The sequence below is a fragment of the Lutjanus erythropterus genome, chromosome 10 (assembly GCF_056507025.1).
Source record: "Lutjanus erythropterus isolate fLutEry1 chromosome 10, fLutEry1.hap2, whole genome shotgun sequence".
Taxonomy (NCBI): Eukaryota; Metazoa; Chordata; class Actinopteri; order Lutjaniformes; family Lutjanidae; genus Lutjanus; species Lutjanus erythropterus.
In genome coordinates this window covers 28,909,668-28,932,726 of record NC_139326.1, presented here as the reverse complement: position 1 = coordinate 28,932,726, position 23,059 = coordinate 28,909,668, and the positions used below count along the sequence as shown (strand labels likewise).

The window sequence follows — 23,059 nt, the reverse complement described above, 5'->3', positions numbered from 1 at the left end:
ACGATTCTGGCCTTTTACGCTTGACAATAACAGCGAGTGTAAAGAAGGTGCACAATGTGTTTTTATTGTTTTATTTATTTATAGGAACACGAATGTGTACTATAAATAGGCATTTTAGAGCAGCAACACAGTTTATGGTGCCAGGTATCTTCTGAAGTAATATACTGTATATATTGTCCTTTATTTTGACAAGCATAATAAATTCTCAAATTCTTGATTACTCTTGCCTTGCAAAAACACATTTTATTTCATCTGATCAAGCAACTTTACATGTATAAACCACCTGCCAGGTTTACCACCCACACTGTGTTCATTCTCAAACACTGCAAGCCCATTCAGGATGCTTTATTTTACTGTCCCAGTGGATACATGTTTGTTGTGGGTATGGGTTTCACTTCACAGGCCAGAGAAAGCCGATCCACTTCAGTAAGTAATAGGGTATTCTTCTTTTGTCTGTCTAGGCTGACAAGGTAGGACCAAGTCCCTGTATTCTGTGGCGCAGCTCCGTGGAGTCCAACAAAGGGCCAGTCTGTGGTTCCTGTAGGTACACAGGAAACGTCCTGCAACACAGAGGCCAAATACCAGTTAGAAGAAGAATAACATCACATTCACAATGTAGGAAATGTGCGATGCCTATAGAGACTGAGTAAACTCTCATCCAGGGCTAAAATTGTATTTTCTTCGAATTCTTGAAATCAAGAAGAACAAGATATTTTTCAGACTTCAAAGGCTCAATTGTCATACGCAGAGATAAACAAGATATCGGTTGAATTAAATTGTTTGTTTGCTATGTCTCTACCCGGTGCTTTCAATTATTCTATTTACAAATATAAAATATAATCAAAACTAAGTTTAATAAATTAATAAAGAAGAACAAAGGAGAAGGACAAGAAGACTGAGGTAGACAAGGTGATAAACACATGGTCCGTGCTAAAAACATTCAACGGTCTGTAATATAAAACAGTATAAAACAGACTTAGTATCTTAAATCAGCACATATTCAGATGCCTTGAGACTGATGTAACTACTAGGGGCTTAAATGTTATTTTCTTTGAAAATGTACTCTTCTAAGGATTCAAAGGCTTTATTGTTTTATGCAATAAAGTCTTTGAACTGCAGTTCGTGAAGCATCAAAATGCATCTCAAATGCATTTTGAGTAGGCCAGATTTTAACTTCCTTGTTTACTGTGAGGTAAACAAACAGCCTGAGAAAACGGTGGTAGCATCAAAGTGGAGTCCCACTTTGATGAGTCCCACATGTTAAACGTGTCTTTGTTTGAATTCCTGTTATCTGGCATTGACATTTTCCCTGCATACCAAGAACAACCAGGTAAAACATCATTAAGCAATACTAAATAGCAGAAAATGGTTGAAAGCGTCTTTAAAAATCTTGTTTGAGATCTTTAGAAATCAACTGTTTTTGTAAGATTTGTCTTGCTATATGCATTTTAAATTGAGTAAAAAATGCTTTACTGTGGCTGGGGATGCATCTGCATTCACCCAACATGGTGGCTTGTACAATCAAATCAAGGGCTGATTTTGAAAAAACATTTAATTGTGGTTATTTTGACTGATAATGCATTTGTGATATGATTTGCAATAAAAGAGGGAATGATCGTTTTTGCATAATTATTCTCATTTTGATTGAAAACATATTAAAGGGATAGTTCATCCAAAAATGAAAATTCAGTCCACCAGGCATTACTGTGCTGTGTTACGGCAGCGCCACAGCAGTTTCAGCGATTCATAGCCATTCTAGACAATGCTTGTGTTTCCACCAGAAGCTTGGAGCTATGTTCACATGTGTGTGCACACGGTCTGAACTGGGTGTGTGTGGTGTGATGGTGTGTATGCACAAGTAAATAGCATGTCCAGGCTTTAGGAAACTTGGATTACACCAGACGAGCAGTATAGAGGCACTTTATGGCTGACTTTGGTTGTTTTTTCTGTTTGAAAACTGGTTACGATTAACTTACACTGTTTGGGAGATTCTGCAATGCTGTTTCCCTGTGAAACTCCAGCAGTGTTTTGTGGACTGAAAAACTAAACCCAACCTTCAATCAGCATGAGGGTAGTAGATAATGACTGAATTTTCATTTTGGGGTGAACTATCCCTTTAAAATTATTATAGCGTGATTTTTGACGGAATCTATACCAACCAAAGATGTTTTACCAAGTCTGTAAATATGATGTGTAGGTCAGGAAATCTCAGCAACAGGACAATATTTAAGTTAAAATTATTATTCACATTTTGCCCTTAAAAAACATTGCGCCTCCTGTGATTTCAAAATTGCAGTAGGCCATATGGCAATTTTGATAATAGTGTTTTTTCTGCACATTCACACATGTATTTAGAGCTGTATACATTTAACCAGGTCATGCAAGATGCATTTGTGTGCTACGTGTGAACAGGGGTGAAGTGTGAAAAAGAGTGAATTAAAGAGTGACAGTGTCTTACTCTAGTGAGGATTGTACAGTGAAACTCCAGGTTTTTTCCCAACAAGCTGCTGCCTCCCGTTTCCTGCTAAGCCGCCACAGCACTTCCCCACACCACAGCCCTGCACCTACACACTCTGAGACAGAACATACAGCATCATGGCCTGTCCTAACAAAATATGACATGAAGTACAGATTTATCACTGTTCAAATCATAGATCCATGTAGCAGCCTAGAGTTCATGAGTGACCTTAACTTATCTCTGCATGACCAAGTTGCTGCAGTGACAGTACATTGGCAATAATCCTGTGTCAAAAATAGCTTCAAGCTCTCCTGTACATATCATTAAACGGATATATATCCGGATTATTTGAAGTGGGGTTGTATGAGGTACTTATCCAAGTCAGTGTATTAAATAGACTAGATGGCGGTTGGCATGCTTCCATTTTGAAGAGGAGTACCAACACGGACAGGGTCAGCAACAAAGGGTATTTTAGCCACATTAAAATGGTCCACCTAGAACAAAAATTAATGTCAGTTTAAGTGTACGGTATATTTAGAATATTTTCACTGCTTCAGTTTGCCACTAGACAGTCTTTTCTGATGAGAAACCTACATTATACAAGCTAAATATCACTCTCTCCAAAGACACCAAACCCCAGAGGAGAAATCACTTTATCTCACAGAACACAGGAGTTGCTGGTCTACAGCTGCTTCGATCAATTGTTTGTGTTTTTGTGACTTTGGGGAATCCACTTTATCCTTTTAAAACACCAAAGTCACACAATGACACAAATAAATTAACCAATTGAGGCAACAGCAGACCAGCAACTCCTGTGTTCTGTGAGAGAAAATTACCAATTTCACCTTTTGAAGTTTGGTTGGTTCAGAGTTCAGTCTTGTCTTGTCTGACAGCAAGGTAAAGCGGTGAAAAATTCTAAATATAGTGTACACTTAAACTGATATTCATTCTTTTAGGGTGACCTTTTTAAAGTGTCTAAAATGCCTGTTGTTGCTGACCATGTCCACAACTATACATCACTTAGTTTCCATGCTCGTGCCCCTTTCTACTTCTCCAAACTGGTGGTATGCCAACTGGTATCTGCTGTCAGTGATACACTGATTGAAACATCACTAAGTACCTAATACCAAGACCCGTCTTCAAATAATCTGACCTATCCCTTTAAGTTAAAGCTGATGCGTGTATACCTGGGAGCACCTGCAGGCCAAGCTGGAGGTCTCTCAGCGCCTCTCTCAGCTGGTCTGTCTGAGAGAAGCTGATGCCCCTGTAAGCCAGTGAAAGCCCCTTCAGCCTCTGGAGGACATACAGGTCTGTTCCCGGTTTGCTAACCATGTCTGCACTGGGGATCTGTGGCTGGAAACCTGTAATTGAACAATCAACTAAAATGTACAAAGTAACAATAGCTGTAGGATGTGTAAAGGATGTGTTTTCCCAAAGCATGGCTGCATAGATATAGTTAAAAGAGAGATACAAGAGTACTATGGCAGGAAAATTTCCATTTAATTAACACCTGAAAGAAAACCATTTCCTGCACCATAGGGTATTTAAACATGATTAATAAAGCTGCTCTTTCACTATAAAGTTCAGTTTATTTTGCAGTAATACAGATAGGGTGCACTATTTTAATCCAATACACTTTCTTAAATTCAGTGAATATCTCCTCATGGTCCTCTAGCTCCCCGCTCTGTGTGCATTCAAAAGAAATCTGATATTTCTACACAGCCCTTCCCCTGTAAATGAGAAACAAAAAGCAGCTTGGCCCGAGCAGTCAACACCAGACAACTTTAGCAGTTACCTTGCGTTTCTGTGGCTGCAACAAACTGTTAAAAAATGTACATATTAGCAGTGAATTAAGTTCCAAGCACTCTCTAGGAAAAATATTACACTAAATCCCTCACTAAATGTGACATGTTAAGAATTCCTTGCATGTCCATAAAAACACATAACTGTAGAAACACAAGATAGAAAGTGTCAAATATTGACCCTCGTCTTGTCAATTCAGCATCAATACAATTCCTAAACATAAACTGTATTTACATAAAAACTTTGTATTTTGAATTTTGTCACTTCATCTCTACCAGCCTCTATTTTATTGCTATTTAATCTATGTTAGTGGGGGAAGACTGTGGGAATGAAAGGCAAACTGTTAAGTTAAGATTTTCGGGCACCCTTGTACCTCAGGTGGTAGAAGCATGTACCCAATGTACAGAGGCAGAGTCCTCAGCAGCAGCCTGCGGTCCTTTGCTGCATGTCTTCCTCCCACTCTTTCCCCATTTCCTGTCAGTCTACAGCTGCTAAGACTTCTTAAATTAAGATTTCTTCTTACTAAAAAAGTCAGTTATAATTTTTTTTGTCAAGCGCAACATAACAAATTACAGTTTGCCTCAGGGGTATATACAATCTGTACAGCATAAACACCCAGTGTCCCTTACACAGGTGCTGGTTGGTGGATAAGATTTATGGTAAATTAAACACTGACTCATAACAGTCAATTCACCATTCTTCATGACTGTATGAGGGTGAATGAGGGTATTTGAGTTTTTCCAGTCGTTACCCAAGTAACTACACAGTTTGTTGTATTCCTTTTTAGCAATGGAGAGAGTGCAACTACCCTCTAATAATATTAAACATGTTTGATTTTATCAAGATGACCACTGTGAAGACGAGAAAAAGACGAACTTAAGATAGCATGGACTGAGTGAAGATGACTGATTCCAGAAAGTTTTGTTTTCTTTTATGATTTTCTTTTTTGTTTTGGCAGCCATGACTTTGCCTCGGCATAGCTCAAATGTTAAAATTAGCAAAGTTGTATGACAGAAAAATGGGGGTGCAAAAGCCTGTTTGCTCCCTGAAGTCTAACAGTGTCAGTGCATCTGCTCCAAAGTATCAAAATACTCACCTCTTTTTTTAAAGTGCACCTTCACCAGCAGGTTGATGCACCTGTAATGGAGAGTAAAATCTTTTGTGTTTGTTTAGACTCATAATAATCAATGACAGAAATAAAGTTATTTTCATGTTACAAACCTTGTGTAGTGAGTCACAGCTTGTTTCCAGTCCTTCAGGTGAGTGTAGCAGTGACCCTGCAGGAGGTAGGCAGCCCCAGTCCAGAGCAGCACCCTCACTCTGTCTTCACCCTCCGCACCCACAGCCCTGTCCTCAGCCTCACATGTCTCCTCTGGCTCCTCCAACACCAGCTTCTCTGGCAGCAGCTCCAGTGTTGTGCTGATGACTTCATCGCACAGTGCCATGCAATCAGCAGGCCGTCGGGCCATAAGCAAGGCAGCGCTGGCCTCCAGGTAAAGTTCAGGCAACCTGAGGAGGGGGTGCACCTCAGCGTGCACCTAAGACAAAGACATACAGCCAAGAGATGGCAATTAACATGTTAATACAGCATTCATAGCACACACAAAAATATATCCAGTGCCGGTGTTAAAGGGATAATATGGAATATTATTATACATTTCTAAAAGTGTGTGTGACTGTGCGTTCAGTTCCGTTTTTACTTTCAGATATCTGCTACATTTTCCTGTCATGTTTGATTTCAGACATACAGGAGTCATGTCAAGTTACTGCTGATGAAAACTGAAATTTCCTGGTTTTGCTGCTTCATAATAAAAGCTTCTGGATAACACAATAACACAGTACTTTTATTGTGAAGAACTGATTGTAAATTTTGTGTTTATTTGCTGTTTTACAGCTGCTAGACTCCAGGTAAGCTGTTCATTTTCAGTTAAAGTCTGAATGCCTTCAAGTGTGTAGTCCTGTTGTAATGGAAATGCAAATCCCTGTTGTGTTGAGCTGACATGCTGAGCCAAACTGAGTCAAGCCAAGCCAGTACATATGTATGGAAAAGAGGTATATCTGTTGGTTTGTTTGTGTTATTATGACTTTGTTGAACTGAAGTTACACAACAACACAAACAAACTAACAGACTGAGGCAGCAGTAGACCAGCAACTCTGCGTTCTGCAAGGTGAAATTACTGATTTTTCCTATTGAGGGTGGTTGCTTTGGAAAGAGCAATAACTGGCTTAACGGTTGTTTCTCATCAGAAAATGATCTCTGATGGCAGTAAAACTGTGAAAATATTCTAAATACAGTTCACATTTAAATTGATACCAACTTTTTTGGTGGATCTTTTTTAAGAAGGCAAAACCTGTTTTGTTGCTGACCCTGTCCACCATAATTCATTGTTTAACTCCTTACTGGTACTCATACAACCACTAGCCCTTTAATCCGAAGTATCTCTTTAAGTGATCTTGTCTGTCAGGGTTTTCAGTCTTACTCCATGTTGATCCTCTGAGTGAAGCTCAGCCAGCAGGTCCAGATAATACTCCACACCCTCTGATACCCTGCAGAGACAGGAACACCCATATTACGACTACATTGTGCACCATGTGTGCACTACTCTCATTTCTATTTTCTGGTTTTTAGTAGTGGTCAGGTGACAGTAAAACACAGACACTCTAAGCTCCTAACCAGACTTCTCACCTCCCATGGATCACACATTTATGGGCCAGACTGTGAAGGACAGAGAGGGCAGATGGAACCGAGAGCAGGCTGCTCAGTGATTGGCCGCGGAGCAGTAGTGACGGGGAGAGGAGAGGAGCCGGAGCAGGCTCTGAGGCAGAGGGTAACAGCAAAGTCTGTGGGACACGAGAGGTTTCATGTTTCAGTACACAGGCCTGAACTTAAAGCGATAGTTCAAATTATTTTAAACAGGGTACCTTCCCATACTCAGTGTTTTATCTACAGTAGATGCTGGTTGGTACACCCAAGGTTAGGAGAAGCAGAGAGGAGCACCAGCATGGAAGCTAAGCAATGTACTGTTGTGGACAGGGTCAGCAACAAAAGGTATTTTAGCTACTTCAGAAAAGTTCACCTAAAAAAAAATCAATACAATTTTAAGTGTACGCTATATTTAGAATATTTTCACTGCTTTACTTTTCTGTCAGTCAGCCTTTTCTGACAGGAAACTGCCATTATATAATGACAACATTGCTCAGTCCAAACCAACCAGACTCCATAGATGAAATCAATAATTTTACCTTGCAGAACACGGGAGTTGCTGGTCTACTGCTGCCTGAATAGGTTAGTTTCTTTGTGTTATAGTGTGACTTTGGTGAATCCGAACTATCCTTTTAAAACACCAAAGACAATCAATAACACAAGCAAACTCACAGATTGAGGCAGCAGTAGAGCAACAACTGTTCTGTGAGGTGAAATTACTGATTTTACTCATGAAGGTTGGTTGGTTCTGAAAAAGTGATGGCAGGGTTGTAAGATCTGATCCCAATCCCAAATTCTCATCCCTAAGCAGTGAAGATACTTTAAATAGCGTATAATAATAGTGTAGCGTACACTTAGAGGGACAGGTCGCCCCAAACAGACACTGGCTTTGAATTTTTTAAATGTATTTTTTGGCTTTCAACACAACAATCCGAGTGCCATCTATTTCTTGTATATTGGAGAGAAGGCAGACATCTCCACAGCCGATGTCTCCAGAACTCACAACTCACATTAAAAAATCAGAATGATAAATAGCACTACATGGCAGGGAAAATATGTATTTTTTTTATTTTGGGGTGAACTGTCCCTTTTAATTGATACTGGTGTTTTTAGATGGAGCATTTTTAAGTGGCTAAAATACCTTTTGTTGCCGAGCCTGTCCACAGCAGCTCACTGATAGGCATCTACTGGAGGTAAAATACCGACTATGGATAAGAAGCTCAAACAACCACACTTTAAATAATACAAACTATCCCTTTAAATTAATGTGTGTCAGTGTTTTACATAAACCAAAAGCAGAGACTATGTCTTAACAATGAAAATAATTTATCTAAGTTTCCAAGACAAACATTGAGACACATTTTACAGGCATTTTACTGCCTTCCCTGTACATCCTGTATACTTGTGTTACTCACTGAGTGCAGCAGACGGAGAGCTTGTATCTCAGCCTGTACATTTCCCAGCTGTCTGTAGATGAGCATGCTCTGGTACAGAGCACACACACACCGGAAGTCTGTCTCCAGTGCCTGTCTGTAACACTGCAGAGCCATCTGAGGGCGGCTCTGGAGACAAATACAAACACACACACACTCTCACTGCATGCAAATGCTCAAACCTGTTATGCTTATGCATGATACACGCTAATGTTCTGTGTGTATGTGTAGACTCTGTGTGTCTGTGTGTGTGTGTACCATCTGGGCGAGGCAGGAGCCTGACAGAAGGTGTGTGTATGCTACTAGAGCTCTGGGAGCAGGCAAGGACGAGGCTTTCTGCAGACCAGACAGCGCTTCTGAACTCTGACCTTCAGTCAACCTCTCTGCACCTTAATGAAAGACACAGAGCACAGCAAACCAGTAACAGGAGTAATTACTTAAAACTACAAACACAAGTGACATGACAACGTATACAATGATGTGTACATCACTGTCAATCACTGACTGGGGGGGATCACAGGTGTCTCAGTGCTCTATAGGCTGTCCAGCAAGCTAGAAAATGAGTTCAGAAGTCTACATGCCTCTAAAGGGCTAAACAGTTAATAGTTCACTTTGTGTTTTTATTTTGGAGGTGTAGTAGTTATACTTTTAATCTGAGTAACATGATCAAACAACTTAAATCCAAACCAGGGAACTGTTAGAACTGTTTCACCATAAATGCATTGCGCCTTTCTGTGTTAGTGCCCCCCAGCATACAGCTGGTGCCATTTTTATTTTTTCAGGCAGCCTGAGTCACAAATCTGTATCTGTCCGTTATCTGTGAACTGTACTGGCTCCTTCAATAAGAATGAATGTTGACTAGAACATGAATATTGCTAACCTTGGGCAATGAAAGTACAGATCTGCAATAATTCAATGAGCCTTCTTGGGTCCATCACCAGTAGTGGGATGTCAGAGGCCTTTCTGCTTGCCTCGCTCCTCCTGTCATCCCCGACTCCAGTTGAGAGTGTCTCAGATACAGAGAACAGCTCTTCCTGCATCACAAAAAATACAGTATAGTTTTATTTTATAAAACTGTCATATATTTTCAACAATAACAACAAGAAACACAAGATCAAGCCTGGATTATTCCACATATTTGGGGACTGGACACTGTGTAACTGTGCTTGAATTGTTCTGAAGAAAGTTTGCAATTCTTCACTTTTTTTTTCTTCAAAAAAACAACATATATTTAATTTCATGGTGGATTTAGAGTTTAAATTCAACAATTGACAGGAATTGGTATGACATATTTGTCTCATACATAACAAAGAAGGCCCATCAAATGAAGAGGAAGGAGACAACATGGCACAGATCCATATTGCAAAACCCTCTGAGTTGGTTACATCACAAACCAACCATGGTGGAGATAATTTGGAAACTAATTGAGAGCCATCATTTTAGTTTGGTTCACACCAGAGGCTAAATGACAGTTATCCCATTTGCCTAAACAAGTGGACAGAATGAAAAGAGGCATATGATCAGCATAATTTAGAAAATTCGTTTAAATTGCATTTTTCCTTTAAACATTATTCTCTATTTGAAGTTTCAGTGAAGTTACTTTGGAGTCTTGTTGGGCTGCTCTCTCGTGGGCTGGGCTGTCAAGCAACAGCGCTGGTGAGCGGTCAGGTGGGCAGCTGTGCTCCGGATGGGCGGTTTGAACTGTGCCTGGGTGTATGAACTTTTTAATGCAGCACACAGCCTACTAGGTATTTTGTTTTATTTGTCTCTATTTTACTTTGTAAGATGCTATTTTTACTGCTATTTTTTAGTTTAATTTAACTAAGTCTAACTTTTATTTTCTTGATAATTTGTTTATTTTTCACAGTGGATTTGAGGAGAAGGCACCAAATAAACCAGCAGCAAGAAAGCCACTTGTGTCTGCCTGTACTTCAAGGGATTTATAACCAGGGCTCATTTAAACAACACCAAACATGTTAGGTGGCAATACAAAATACAAACAGGATCTTACCTGAAATTCCTGAATAGTTTTCAGCTGGCAGGTGGCCAGCCATATTGCCCACTGCAGACAAAGAAGGTGTAGTACAGAGGAACTCAAAGCTGTATTTCCCACTGATTTTAGAACTGTTCTCCAAATCACAGGAGGATCTGAAGCAGCAAGTTCATTTCCCATCACTTGTAGAACTGAAAATAGAACAAGAGTAGGCTGTAAAAGTCAGAGTTAAGCAATCCTTTAAGCTAACATGATCCTTGATGGATGGTATTCGTTTTGTGACATCTACATCTATGGTTTTGTCATAATTTCCCAGGACCGGCCTACCTCTCTCTGTGGCATGTGTGAGGAGCAGCTGGGCCTCTGAGAACTGAGACTGAGCAGCACAACACACACAGGCATTGTACACCACTGTCAGCTCCAACTGTGTGTGATCTGCAAGAGGAAGGATACCTGCAGGAGGAGGACATGGTGAAAGGAAAGGAGGGAGACAAAGGTAAGAGCTTAGATCTCCACTTTAATAAATCAGGCCTTTGTTTTATGAAGGGGACGGAGCACCTTGAATTTTCTTTAAAAGTTTGTGAAGCTCAGATGAACACCATCTCAAATGGGCTTTGTTCTTGTCTTGACTCACAGCATCTCCTCCTCCTCCTCCTTGCTGCTGAAACAACGAAGGGAAAACAAACCATAAGGTCATCAAGTACATTTACTTAAACACTAGGGCTGAAAAAAATACAAAAAATTTAATATTGCAATTATTTATGGAGATATGTCATATTTGCTGGGTTCTGTACAAAACAAGCATGTTCCCTTATGTCTGGAGAATAATGTTTGTAAGCCAGGGGATCTATGTTCCACTGAAGTGCTTTCATTTCTAATAGTATGTTGTGAAATATCTGCCTTTATCAAAAAACTGCAGCTCCTGTGATTTGGATATTGCACTTGGCCACACTGTGATTTCAATAATATTTCGATTAATTGTTTAACTCTACTACATACTGTTAATACTTAAGTACAATTTAGAAGTAACATCTGCACATTGACTCAAGGTAGGCCCGTGTCCTATGCATGAACGAATAGAACTCAGTAACTGTAATTTGATAAACATTATTAAATAACAAAGTAAAAAAAAAAAAAAAGAATATTTTCAGAACAAAAAACAAAGACAAAAGGCAAAGCTTACTTAGTTAAATTCAATGTATTCTTACTATGTTGTAACTGTCCCTTGACTGAGTTTGAACTGTCCCCGGGGTTGGGGTCAGTTGCAATGCTTGACATTTAAATAAATATTGTTAACAGTGGGCTCGCTTGACATGAATTGCACCTCACCTAGAAAGCAAACAAGCTCATGTGGCTGCAGCAGGAAATGGTGACAAAAAGCTGCAGTCAAGTTGGACAGTTTTCTCAGAGACTTCAGAGAATATACAGGAAGTGATACCAACATCCTCTACATCCATAGCTGAAGAAATAAAGTGCATTTTTGATCGCTGATTGAAGTTGATATAGAAGAGATCTCCTAATGTCACATAATCTTCTGTTCTTTTATCTGTCTTGTTCTTTTATCTGCCGTATCAAACCGCTTGTTTGATAAGTCATTATTATTATCTGCCACAAAATATATGCTGGTTAACAGATTAAAACTTAATTTCACAACATCAGACTAATATATCTAGTGTTAAATATTACAATTACACAGAAAATTTGTATTTTAAACAAGTGGCAAATTTTTAAAAATAATCGAATTGCAATTACTTTCACTGATATTGCATATGATATGATTTGTGATATTAGAGGTAATGAGACTTTTTAGATCATTATTTTTATTTGATTGAAAAACATCTTAAGATGACTATTGTGTGATTTTTTTTTGCAGGACTCTGTACCAAATGAAGATTTTTTTAAGTCTATAGAATCTCATTTGTAGCAGAGGACATCTTTGCCTCACGACATTCCCTAATTATAGTTTTGTGGCACACATTTTACTATTTGAATAAATTTGTTACACGTGGACTTTGTTGTCAAAATTAACAGTCATTCGATGCCTGTCAGCTCACCAATCTGGTGACAACCAGGTGCTTGCAGTCACCGGAGTGCAACTGCAGCACCTGGCTCTAAAAACTGCAGTCTCCTTAATCTTGTGAGGTTATCATTGCCCATGTGAACACAATGTCAGAGCAGGTTGGGATCAGGTTGGTCACATGTCTAACCAGCATGCATTGTGCAGAGATTGCTGGTGATCAATTCTGTGCAGGCCTGGCTCATCTCAAATGTACCTAATACCTAATACATCATATGGAATCAGCTTTAAATGGTAGGGGTAATTAGGAGACAGGTGTAAGTTTAGCATATAAAGATGTGGATAGAAATAAAAGAAATCCAAGTGTTGTAACTATCCCCAGTCTCCCCCTTTTTAAGTATATTTTGATGCTGGACCTTTTGTACTTTTACTCAAGTAAGATTTAGAATACAGGACTTTTATTTGTAACAGAGTAAATGTTTACACTACAGTGTTAAAGAGACAGCTCACCCAAAATGAAAACTCCAGCAGTATTTTGCAGACTAAAAACTAAATCCAACCTTCAATCAGCATGAGGGTGAGTAGATAATGACTGACTTTTCTTTTTTTGGGTGAACTATCCTAATACTTTTACTTAGGGAAAAGATTTGAGCGCTTCCTCCACCTCTACCATAAAAAATGTGAACACTTCTCCAGTCGCATTAAGCCTATTAGCTGTGGAGCTATAAAGTGAAAAATCTACACACACAAGACAGTCTTTCCAGTGTATTATGGGTTTTTAGCAAGGACTATAAGATGATTTTTGCTCTCTATTAATCTAAGCTATTATTAAGCATCAATAGATTTATATGACGCAGCTAATACTTAGTAATGTTGTACTTCAAGGCTAGAGACTAGCGTTAACTGCTGAAAATAGGAAATATTTAGCTGTTATCTACTTACCTTCCATTTGTTTACCAGCTCGTTGTTTTCGTGGGTCCATCTGGCCGATAAAGATAGTGGCTGTGATATTTTATGGGACATTACATCGCTGTTTTGTGAGAAAGTTAGCAGTCTTTTCTTTGAACTTTCCCTCGATTGAGCTAGCACCGGAAGTAAACAATTGTGAGTTTTATAGCACGCTGTGGCTCTGCTGCCCCCTGCGGTCAAATTTGGGAACTACACCTGCAGTCTGCTATCTGTCCAGCAGATGGTGGTGTGACAAAGCTTCAGGTGTGTTCTGGAAACTTCAGTGTTATTTGATTTTTTACAGCAACCAAACTGTGAAGTGTCACTACTGTTTGTTTTTGGTCTTTAGCTTTATAACCCTACAAATAAATAAATAAACACTCATAATTGAACAGCTTTGATGTTTTCTGTTCCACTCTGCAGAATGGGTGTCCTGTCCTTAAAAAAATCTGCATTGGCCATATTGCAATGTTGCCACAGTTTCATGCACACACACATGTACACACACACACACACACACACACACACACACACACACATGCACACACACACACACACACACTTACAGGTATATAAAGCAAGTAAACACCATCCAAGGCCTTAATTGTATTACAGCTGAGTCATCCTTGAGACTGCCAGGACAGCCATTTTTCTAGTCATCCCTCCCAAGGTGACTCCCTCTTTTCTCACCCATTTCCACTCCTCTCATCCCTCTTTCTGTGTGTCTCTGTCATCCCTCCATTAGTGCATCATCTTCCTCCCTGTTGTCTGCAACCTCCACTGTCTGCCTTCATCACAATTTCCCAGCTGCTCTTTTCTTTCATTGTCTCAAGTCTCAGAAAGCTCTAAATTTATTTCCCAGCATGGAAAAAAAACAAGGGAAGCTCTTGACATCCACTGCTCCACAATGTACAGTCACATACTTGCAGCTGCATCATGCACACAAAAAGACGTCTTTCATTCCAATTCCCCACATCTTCTCTCCTCTGGGATGGGTTTCACTGTTTTTGTGACATTTTCCTCTGCATCGATCTTGCTATTTTCCATCTCTAACTGTCTCCTCTCTCTCCATCCATCCCTTCAAGGACAAGGTCATTACATGGCAACAGCCTCCCACCTCCTGTTCCGCTGTCTTTCTCTCAATGTCATTCACATGGCACGACTTCAAACTTTCATTGAAAGGGCTTGTAAAAAAAATTGCTACTGCGACAAATCCGCCCATGGCAGCATTAAAGTGCAGATTATGTCTGAGAACCTTTTGAAAAACCAGTAATATGCAACCTCCATTTGTCTGTTCTGCTGCTTGGGGACAATTGATGGTATTGATTATGGTATCTAAGGGATTCATGCAGTTTGTTGCGGTCTTTTTCTGTCTCAAATCTCAATTTGGCTAGCAAGATAGCAATAATTGCAGATGAATTGGATTTAAAGGTCCAGTGTATTAGATTTACGGGCATTTATTGGCAGAATATGGCAGAAGTTGAATCTCAGTATGCTTTCATTAGATATGAATCACCTAGGAGTAAGAATTCACAGAGGGCAGTGGTGCTCTTCCATGGAGGTCACAATTTTCCACTGTCATGTTTCTTCAGTAGCCCAAAATGGACAAACCAAATACTCAGTCTTCATATGACCTTTCAAAGCCACCATGGGTTCTCCTTCATGCATGGAACAGGAGGGTGAGACAAGGTGTTTGCAATCTGCAATCTCACTGCTAGATGCCATTACATCCTACAGACTGCTCTTTTGAAAGCTCATTTATGCCCCTTCATGTACAAAAAAAATAGAGAAATAAGTCTGTCTTCCATGTGTCTGTTATGTTGGCAATTTATTGCTTCATTTGACTACATTTACCATCAAACACCGACTGGACATTCACATGAAAAGTTATGGATTTTCCCTTTAACAGCTCCCCAACACTATTCAGATTACAAATACAGTCCCCACCCATCACTGGTGAGTGAAGATGGACATGTCTTCTAACACAGAATGAAAAAAGATCCTTTTTGCTGTAGACGTCAGCTGTATGCAGTTGGTTCAGATAACAAGGTATTGAGGAACGTGAGGTATATTGAACATGAGATCCTCATAACAAGGATTCTGCCCACTGTGTTTCATTATGCTCATTTATAAAACATGACACTGGTGTGGGAAGAGGATGTGACATGTTATTTCTGTCCTGAAACCCCCTCAGCCCCTCAAACATGTGAGAGGTGGTGCAAATCTCACTGTGACAACATGTGTATGAAGACATCTGTGAATACAGATGATATAACTGTAATGGTTTTCACCTCTGAAAGGACGATCTGAGGACCTTAAACGGGCATGATACAACTGCTGGAGGACAGACAAAGGGCTTGTGTGTCACACAGTCCCCTGGGTGTCATTGGGCTGACAACACGCATGTTCATAGGGTTGAAGAATGGCTGATACAGAGAAATTACTGTGCTGCTGACCTGTCTATTCTTCAACATAGGCCTACATCTCAAGGGAAGGGAGGCACAATCCTGCCTCCTCCTTTAAGGTTTGCGGAGTAAACTCACTCACCCTGAGTTTGAGTAATCAATAGGTGCTGTACGTGCTCTTCAGATCTGGTCCTCCCCTCAGATCAGCAGACAGCTCGGCCTCTTTTTGTGTGAATGCTGTATCATCGTAGCCCGGTGCGTATCCTGCACTACAAAGCTGCTGTTTCTGGTTTTTATGCAAGTGCTGTCAAAAGTCATGCTCGGCCCGCAATCACATCAGCATAGCTGGAGATTATCTACTCCTCTGCAACAAAAAGAATCAGAAACCAAGAGATGAAAAGTATGTTTGAAGTATAGATGGAAAAACTAGAAATCTTTTGTGTGTGTGTGAAAGAAAGAGATTCTGTCAATGGCCCAGCAGTTGAGTTGAGTCTCAGGGGGGTTGGCATGGATCTGCAAACTCACACTGCAGCAGTACAGCTACAGAGAGCATCAGCAGAACACACTGCACACAGTCACTCCAATACCTAAAATATGAATATGCCTTCAAATTCTTTAAATCTTGCAAATTAATAATTTATCAGGGCTGCTTATGCAGATTCATAGTAACTGACAGCAATTATTGAATTAAATATAATTAACACACAGGCTCTATTTTCCCAGATGTTTTTATGTGTATAACTGTTTTAAGATAAAAAGAGATAAGATAAGATAAAAAGTGAAAAGTGATGCTTGAAAACATTTTATATGTTATAAAACTAATATACATCTGGGTTGTTTCATTAAAATACACCTCATTAACACCTTCGGTAAAAATACAAGGTGCTACACTGATGAGAATGAGCGTATTCCTGCGCAGACAGTAGTTTTCTGAATATCTCTTTAAGTAGAGTGTGTGTCCTGGTGCTGACTAGTGAGTTTTCCCTCCCTCCTATAAAAGCCCGGCGCTGCCCCTCCTGCTGCAGTCACTTCTCCTCCGGACCGGCCAACATGAGTTACTCGGTAGAGCATCACTACTTCGGCCCGACCTCGTACCGCAAGGCTCGGCCAGCCTCGGTGTCCTCGAGCGGCTTCCACTCTCAGCGCCGCCGCCTCACCTACAGCCAGCCGAGCTCCGTGGACAGCCTGGACACCTTCAACGGCGACATGACGCGGAGGAGCGAGAAGGAGATCCTGCAGACGCTGAATGACCGGTTCGCCGGCTACATCGACAAAGTGCGGAACCTGGAGATGCACAACCGCAACTTGGAGGCGGAGGCGGCAGCGCTGCGGCAGAGCCAGGCGGGGCGCGCCTCTGTGGGGGAGCACTACGAGCGGGAGCTGGGCGACCTGCGGGGTCTCCTACAGCAGCTGACAGGGGAGAAGGCCCGCGCCACTCTGGAGCATGAGCACCTGGAGGAGGACATCCAGCATGTGAGGGCGAGGCTGGAGGACGAGGCACGGAACCGGGAGGAGCTGGAGGCTGCCGCGCGCGCCATGAAGAAGTACGTGGAGGAGTGTCGCCTTGCGCGGCTCGAGCTGGACAAGAAGCTCAACGCGCTGGAGGAGGAGCACGTCTTCCTCAAGAAGAACCACGAAGAGGAGGTGGCCGAGCTCCTCGCGCAGATTCAGGGTGCGCAGGTGAGCTTCGATGTGCGCGACACGCTGAAGGCTGACGTCACGGGCGCACTGCGTGAAATCCGCGCGCAGCTGGACAGTCACGCATCCAAGAGCTCGACGCACGCGGAGGAATGGTTCAAAAGTGAGTTTGGTCAAAAAATAAACATTTTTAAATAAATAGTTTATTAGATTTTTAAATCACAAAGAAACTTTGAGCTGTTCAGTGTGTGACAGGTGCGTGCCTGTTCTCTGTCCATGGTGCTGAGGTCTGAAGTCACACCCTGGGCATAAATTAGTCATCCCCTATTACATTACCAACTGTAATAGGGGATGTTAATGATTAGTCATTAAGTGATTAAATACCATTAAGAATTTAACTAATTAAATGTATTAATCAGTAATTAATCTGTAGTTTAGAAATGGCAGTAACTGTGCCTTATTTGACATTGTTTTGTTTTCAATTATCAATGAAGGAAAATGCACCAGTTTTTGCTAGTTATAATGTAGAAGGAGGGGCCCCACTGATACTGGATTTTTGGGGTAGATAACCATACTGGTATTCTATATTCTTTATATAAAATACAAAATGACACCAGGACGCTGAAACAGCAATCTTTTACTGGTATTTTTGATCATTTTAAATAAATATAAAGTAAAAAAAAAACAACAAACAGAAACAGAGCAGCTTGAATTAACAAAAATGACCAAATAGTGCTGTCCATAAAACTAAAATAAGTAAATAAATACAAATCTGCATTATATTCAGTAAAAAAAACTTCTATAACATATACCCAGATATCTGCACTAGGCCAATATTCTACAAAAGATCTGTCTGACTCTAGTATAAAGTAAAGTATCAGGGTTGCAGTGATCACATTTTTGATGAGACTGTCAACACTGTAACTATTTAAAATTATTATTGACTTATCCTGCCAATCTGACAGATCACAAACTTTAATAGAAAAGACTGGGGAATTTTAATGACCCATAACAGACAAATTAAGTCAAGGCAGATAACCTAAACACAGAAAATGCAAGAAAAAGATGGTGCATTGTTGCCGCAGAATGATCATTTTTACTTTATAGCAAGCACTGCAGGAGTGAGATGGCATGCTGAGAGGAGACTGTGATTAATTTGCACGCTCACTGTGGGTAACAGTGGGTGTGTTCTTGTTTGAACCCCATCATGTCCACTGTGTGTATCTTTTACCCTGAACCTGAACCCCTTCAAGTAAAACCGTTGTTTCAAGGTCACAGGCAGAGACCAGACAGAATAATGCTTCATCACTCTGCTCATCCTTTCTGACGTCGTGACTGAAGGTAAGCAAGGACATGGAAGTAAGATATACAGGTAGATGTGATGGATGGACTTACTGAGGCATCAGCTTGTGAGAATCCTCCTCACAATTATACTGCAAGATTAAGCTGCTGACCTTTGTACTAAAATACAAATACATAATCGACAACTTTAAAGGCCATGAAGGGTTTTATCTGACCAGCAGCTCAACTGCCTGTCACAGAACTTAATGATCTATAGATTGGCCCTCGCCGTACATCTACATGCTGACTTGATGTAAGCAGTAAAGGTGCAGACAGAATGACCTTCCCTGCATGGTGTCCAGCTGACTGCAGCATCGTGGCTCACTCATGCTTGGACGAGGGAGGGAGCTGAGTCAGACCACTGACTGACAGATGGACACTGTCAAGGTTACTTCAGGCTCCCAGTGGTTCTCTGAGGCCGTGTGGACAGAGGATAGGTCAAGTGTCTCAGAAACAAGAAAAGACAACAATGCAAGAATACTGAATTTCTCTTGTACTTCAGTGTGTGCAGATCACGTTCGAACTGTTTTGGGAAACCAGTCAATGGTGTGAGACAGCAAATGTCATATCTGAACTTACATCCTTATACATCCTTTTGTCTGTCTTTTTTGCAGTGCGTATGGAGCGTCTGTCTGACGCTGCAAGGTCTAACCAGGACGCCATTCGTGGGACCCAGGAGGAGATTGCAGAGTACCGCCGTCAGCTCCAGAGCCGCACGATTGAGCTGGAGACTCTTCGAGGAACCAAGGAGTCACTGGAGAGGCAGCGTATGGAGAGTGAAGACAGACACCATGATGACCTCAACTCATTACAGGCACCGTTTCACTGTTTTACACATTAAACATCTTATATTTTTTTTTGCATAATGATTTTTTGCACTGTTTTTTTACACCTTTTACACTTTATTTTGTACTGTATTGACATGTTTGCAGGAGACCATCAATCAGCTGGACAATGAGCTGAAAACCACCAAATGGGAGATGGCCAGCCAGCTGAAAGACTACCAGGAGCTGCTGAATGTGAAGATGGCTCTAGATATTGAGATTGCTGCTTATAGGTTGGTCAGGGTTTAAAAGTAACACATAATTATAATTACATTGATTCTTTGGCTGGGTTACACCAACAAAGACAAAATTTAATCTAAGATTAGTTGTAATGGTGAAACTAGGTTTAAAATGAATAAATCCAGCTCTGCTGCATGATGAAAAACTAATCTAGGAAAACCAAGTTTAGTGATGTAAACTGAAATTAAATAAGAGTTTCATCAATATGGGGATGCTTGCATACACAAATTAAAATAAATAAAAAATAAATGTGTGTGGCATTAGGGCCTGGTAAGTATAAAGACTAAAATAGCTTAAAAGATAATTAAAATTAATTAGTTCAAATATCGTTCGCTAGCTAGCTAAACAAGAAAAAATGTTACATTTCTTGTTAGCTAGCTAAAAAAGACAAAAGAGGTTAAAGAAACAATACAAAGTTTGCTAACCAGCTAAAAACTTTTTTAGAAAGTAATATTGTTTGTTAACCAACTAAAAAGTTGATTAGCCTATTCAGCCTACTCATAATGGGTCAGCAGAGATTTATTCTGCTTAATCCATCTCAAAAAAGCAGCTATTTTATATTTTAAAACTACTCATGTAATTTTAAAGTTAATAGTGGATCACATTCTAAACTGGAGTTTAAAATTTTGGTGACAATTCAATTTAATCAAGGTTTAGAGTGAAACCTCAACTGAGATGTAAAAAGGGTTAAAGGTTTAATAAAGAGGTTTAAATTTAATCTTTATTCATTTCCAGCTAGTTAAAAGTTTAGTGCAACATAAATTAAAGTTAAACCATGATTTAATCTGGTTTAAAACTTAATTCTTGTTGGTGCAGCCCAACCTTAATGTCAGGAGTTACTGACATTTCCATTGACTGTGTGTGTTTGTCTGTACAACAGGAAGTTACTGGAGGGAGAGGAGAATCGCTTTGTGTCAGGAGGAAGCCCGTACTCTTATCTGGAGAGCAGACTCTTCAAAGTGAAAGGAGAGGAGATCTCAGATAAGGTCATCGTGGAGGAGCAAACAGATGAGACCCAGGTGACGGAGGTGACAGAGGAGGCAGATGAGGAGGAAGAGGAGGAAAAGAAAGAAGAAGGAGAGGAGGAGGCAGAGGAGAAGGAAGAAGAGGAAGGTGGTGAGGAAACCAAAGAAGAGGAGGAGGGAGAAGGTGAGGAAGCAGAAGAAAAGGAGGAAGGAGAAGAGGAGAAGGAAGAAGAGAAGGGAGAGGAGGAGGAGAAGGAGGAGGAAGCAGAGGCAGGTGAGGAGGAAGAGAAGTCCAAATCTCCAGAAAAGGCTGCATCACCTCCTTCAAAGTCCCCTCAGCCTAAATCTCCTGCTGTCAAATCACCAGAATCTAAATCACCAGCAGCCAAATCCCCGATGCCCAAATCGCCCGCGAAGTCTCCTGCATCAAAATCTCCTGCAGGAGATGAGTCAAAATCTCCTGCACCGAAGTCTCCTGTGTCAAAATCTCCTGCAGGAGACGAGTCAAAGTCTCCTGCACCGAAGTCTCCTGCGTCAAAATCTCCTCCCAGCAAATCCCCCGAATCTAAATCTCCTCGCCCCAAGACCCCTGAACCGAAGTCACCGGAGAAAGAGAAGGCCAAGCCTGCCGCTGCCAAAGAAACCCCCAAAGAGGAGAAAAAGGAGGAGAAGCCTCAGCCTGTCAAAGAAGAAAAGAAGGAGAAAGAGCAGCCGGTGAAGGAGGAGAAGAAGCCGGAGCCAAAGGAGAAAGAGCCAGAGAAGGCAGATAAACCAGATACGAAGAAAGATGAAGCTCCTAAGACAGATACCACTTCAAAACCTGTGGAGGACAAACCCGCCCCTAAATCTGAGCCAAAAGAGAGCGCTCCCCCTGCCAAGGAGGAGAAACCTGCTCCTCCTAAACCAGAGCCTGAGGCAAAGCCTGCCCCTAAAGCCGAGCCTGAGAAAGCAGAGGCCAAGAAGGAGGAGAAGAAGCCAGAGGAGAAGCCCACTGCGCCTAAACCTGAACCTGAGAAAACAGAGAGCAAGAAAGAGGAGAAGAAGCCTGAGGAGAAAAAGGAGGCTAGTAAAGATGAGAGCAAGGAGGTGAGGGAAGGAGGGAAGGCAGAGAAATCTTCTGGCACTGAGACCAAGGAGAGCAAGGAGGAGAAGGCCAAGAAGTAAGACTGATGAGCTGTGATTCAGGGGCATGATGAAAGGAGAAGAAGAGGAGATGCCAAAAAACAAGTCTTGCTGAGATTGAAAAGTTGCTGGTGGTATGTGCACTAGTGCTTCAGTGACATATGACAGTCTGTAGAGTGGTATGCCACTTTTATCAGTGGCATACGCTGGTGTCTATAATGCTATGCCACTTGTTCGACAGTGGTGTGCTGCTGGTTCAGTGGCATATGTTGGTGTCTATAGTGGTATGTTCCACTGGCACATGTCATTTCCTTATTGCAGGTGTCACTCTGGCTGTCACCCTGATGCCTGTACAAATTAATTTCATATATGCAATAGCTAACGTGGCTAAGATTAGCCTAGCCACCTTGTAGCCAGTCTGACCAATTGATAACAGAAATTGAGAGCCAATTGACCAAATAATACTTCTTAATTTGTAGCCATTATTATATATTTTATATATATTATTTTTATGTTTAATTTATTAGTAAACATTAATCAGGGATGTGCATATTATGTATGACTAAATAAATATCAGGGAATTTCTTACTGTCTAACTTAAGATAGTCTGAAATAACAATGTATGTATTTGTTTCATATATAAATTACTCATTCACTGAGTTTATTATAAGTATATATAAGTCATTCAGGTTAATGTTCCACCACATGGAATATAATCTGATGTTACCTGTGATTGCATTCTACTGATAAATTAAATATAATAGAATTATTTTGGCTTTAAATATTCCAAATATAATCCCAATATTACTTGGTTAGTTGGCTCTAAATTTCTGCTATTGATTAATCCGGGCTGGCTTCAGCGGCAAGGCTAACCTTTTAGCCATGTTAGCTAAGACTAGCTCCAATATTAGCTTTGGATACATTGCCTAGGATATATGAAATTAATTTGTAAATGTATCGTATCAATAGTTTGACAATGGCCTGATTTTTGAGTGAACTGGTGGTATACCACTGTACCACTATAAAGACTGTGTATACCACTGTAGAATCCAGTATACGCTACTGAATGAACAGAATATCTCTGGAGAACGAGCGACATGCCAGTACAGACACTGGCATATGCCACTGAATCAGCGGCATACCACTCTACAGATTGGCACATGCCACT

The 23,059-nt window shown here is 40.7% G+C and overlaps 2 protein-coding genes across 2 annotated transcripts; one reads left to right on the top strand and one right to left on the bottom strand.

Annotated features, from left to right (window-relative positions):
- Positions 1–332: 332 nt before the first annotated feature.
- On the bottom strand, positions 333–13,514 carry fancg (FA complementation group G). The gene is made up of 14 exons (XM_084728947.1): positions 13,351–13,514; positions 10,950–11,049; positions 10,719–10,844; positions 10,410–10,582; positions 9,279–9,432; positions 8,657–8,787; positions 8,381–8,527; positions 6,948–7,102; positions 6,742–6,808; positions 5,483–5,799; positions 5,358–5,398; positions 3,646–3,819; positions 2,459–2,573; positions 333–560 (listed from the first exon to the last, which is right to left on the bottom strand). Exons 1-14 carry the CDS (start codon positions 13,429–13,431, stop codon positions 458–460), a joined length of 1,884 nt encoding a protein of 627 aa, XP_084585073.1. The 5' UTR covers positions 13,432–13,514; the 3' UTR covers positions 333–457.
- Positions 13,515–16,557: 3,043 nt separating this feature from the next.
- LOC146320623 (uncharacterized) lies at positions 16,558–22,229 on the top strand. Its single transcript, XM_084729183.1, has 4 exons — positions 16,558–17,562; positions 19,355–19,554; positions 19,673–19,797; positions 20,685–22,229. The coding sequence occupies exons 1-4, from the start codon at positions 16,812–16,814 to the stop codon at positions 21,931–21,933; spliced, it is 2,325 nt and encodes a 774-aa protein (XP_084585309.1). The 5' UTR covers positions 16,558–16,811; the 3' UTR covers positions 21,934–22,229.
- Positions 22,230–23,059: the final 830 nt, after the last annotated feature.

Coding starts and splice junctions, on each gene's coding strand:
- fancg (XM_084728947.1), bottom strand. CDS start 13,431: ATGTCCCATAAAATATCACAGCCACTATCTTTATCGGCCAGATGGACC. Junction 5,800..6,741: donor ACTCAGAGGATCAACATGGA/GTAAGACTGAAA, acceptor TCTTTGTCTTAG/GTGCACGCTGAGGTGCACCC. Junction 5,399..5,482: donor GCTGTGACTCACTACACAAG/GTTTGTAACATG, acceptor TCTCCATTACAG/GTGCATCAACCTGCTGGTGA.
- LOC146320623 (XM_084729183.1), top strand. CDS start 16,812: ATGAGTTACTCGGTAGAGCATCACTACTTCGGCCCGACCTCGTACCGC. Junction 17,563..19,354: donor CGCGGAGGAATGGTTCAAAA/GTGAGTTTGGTC, acceptor TCTTTTTTGCAG/TGCGTATGGAGCGTCTGTCT. Junction 19,555..19,672: donor ATGACCTCAACTCATTACAG/GCACCGTTTCAC, acceptor ACATGTTTGCAG/GAGACCATCAATCAGCTGGA.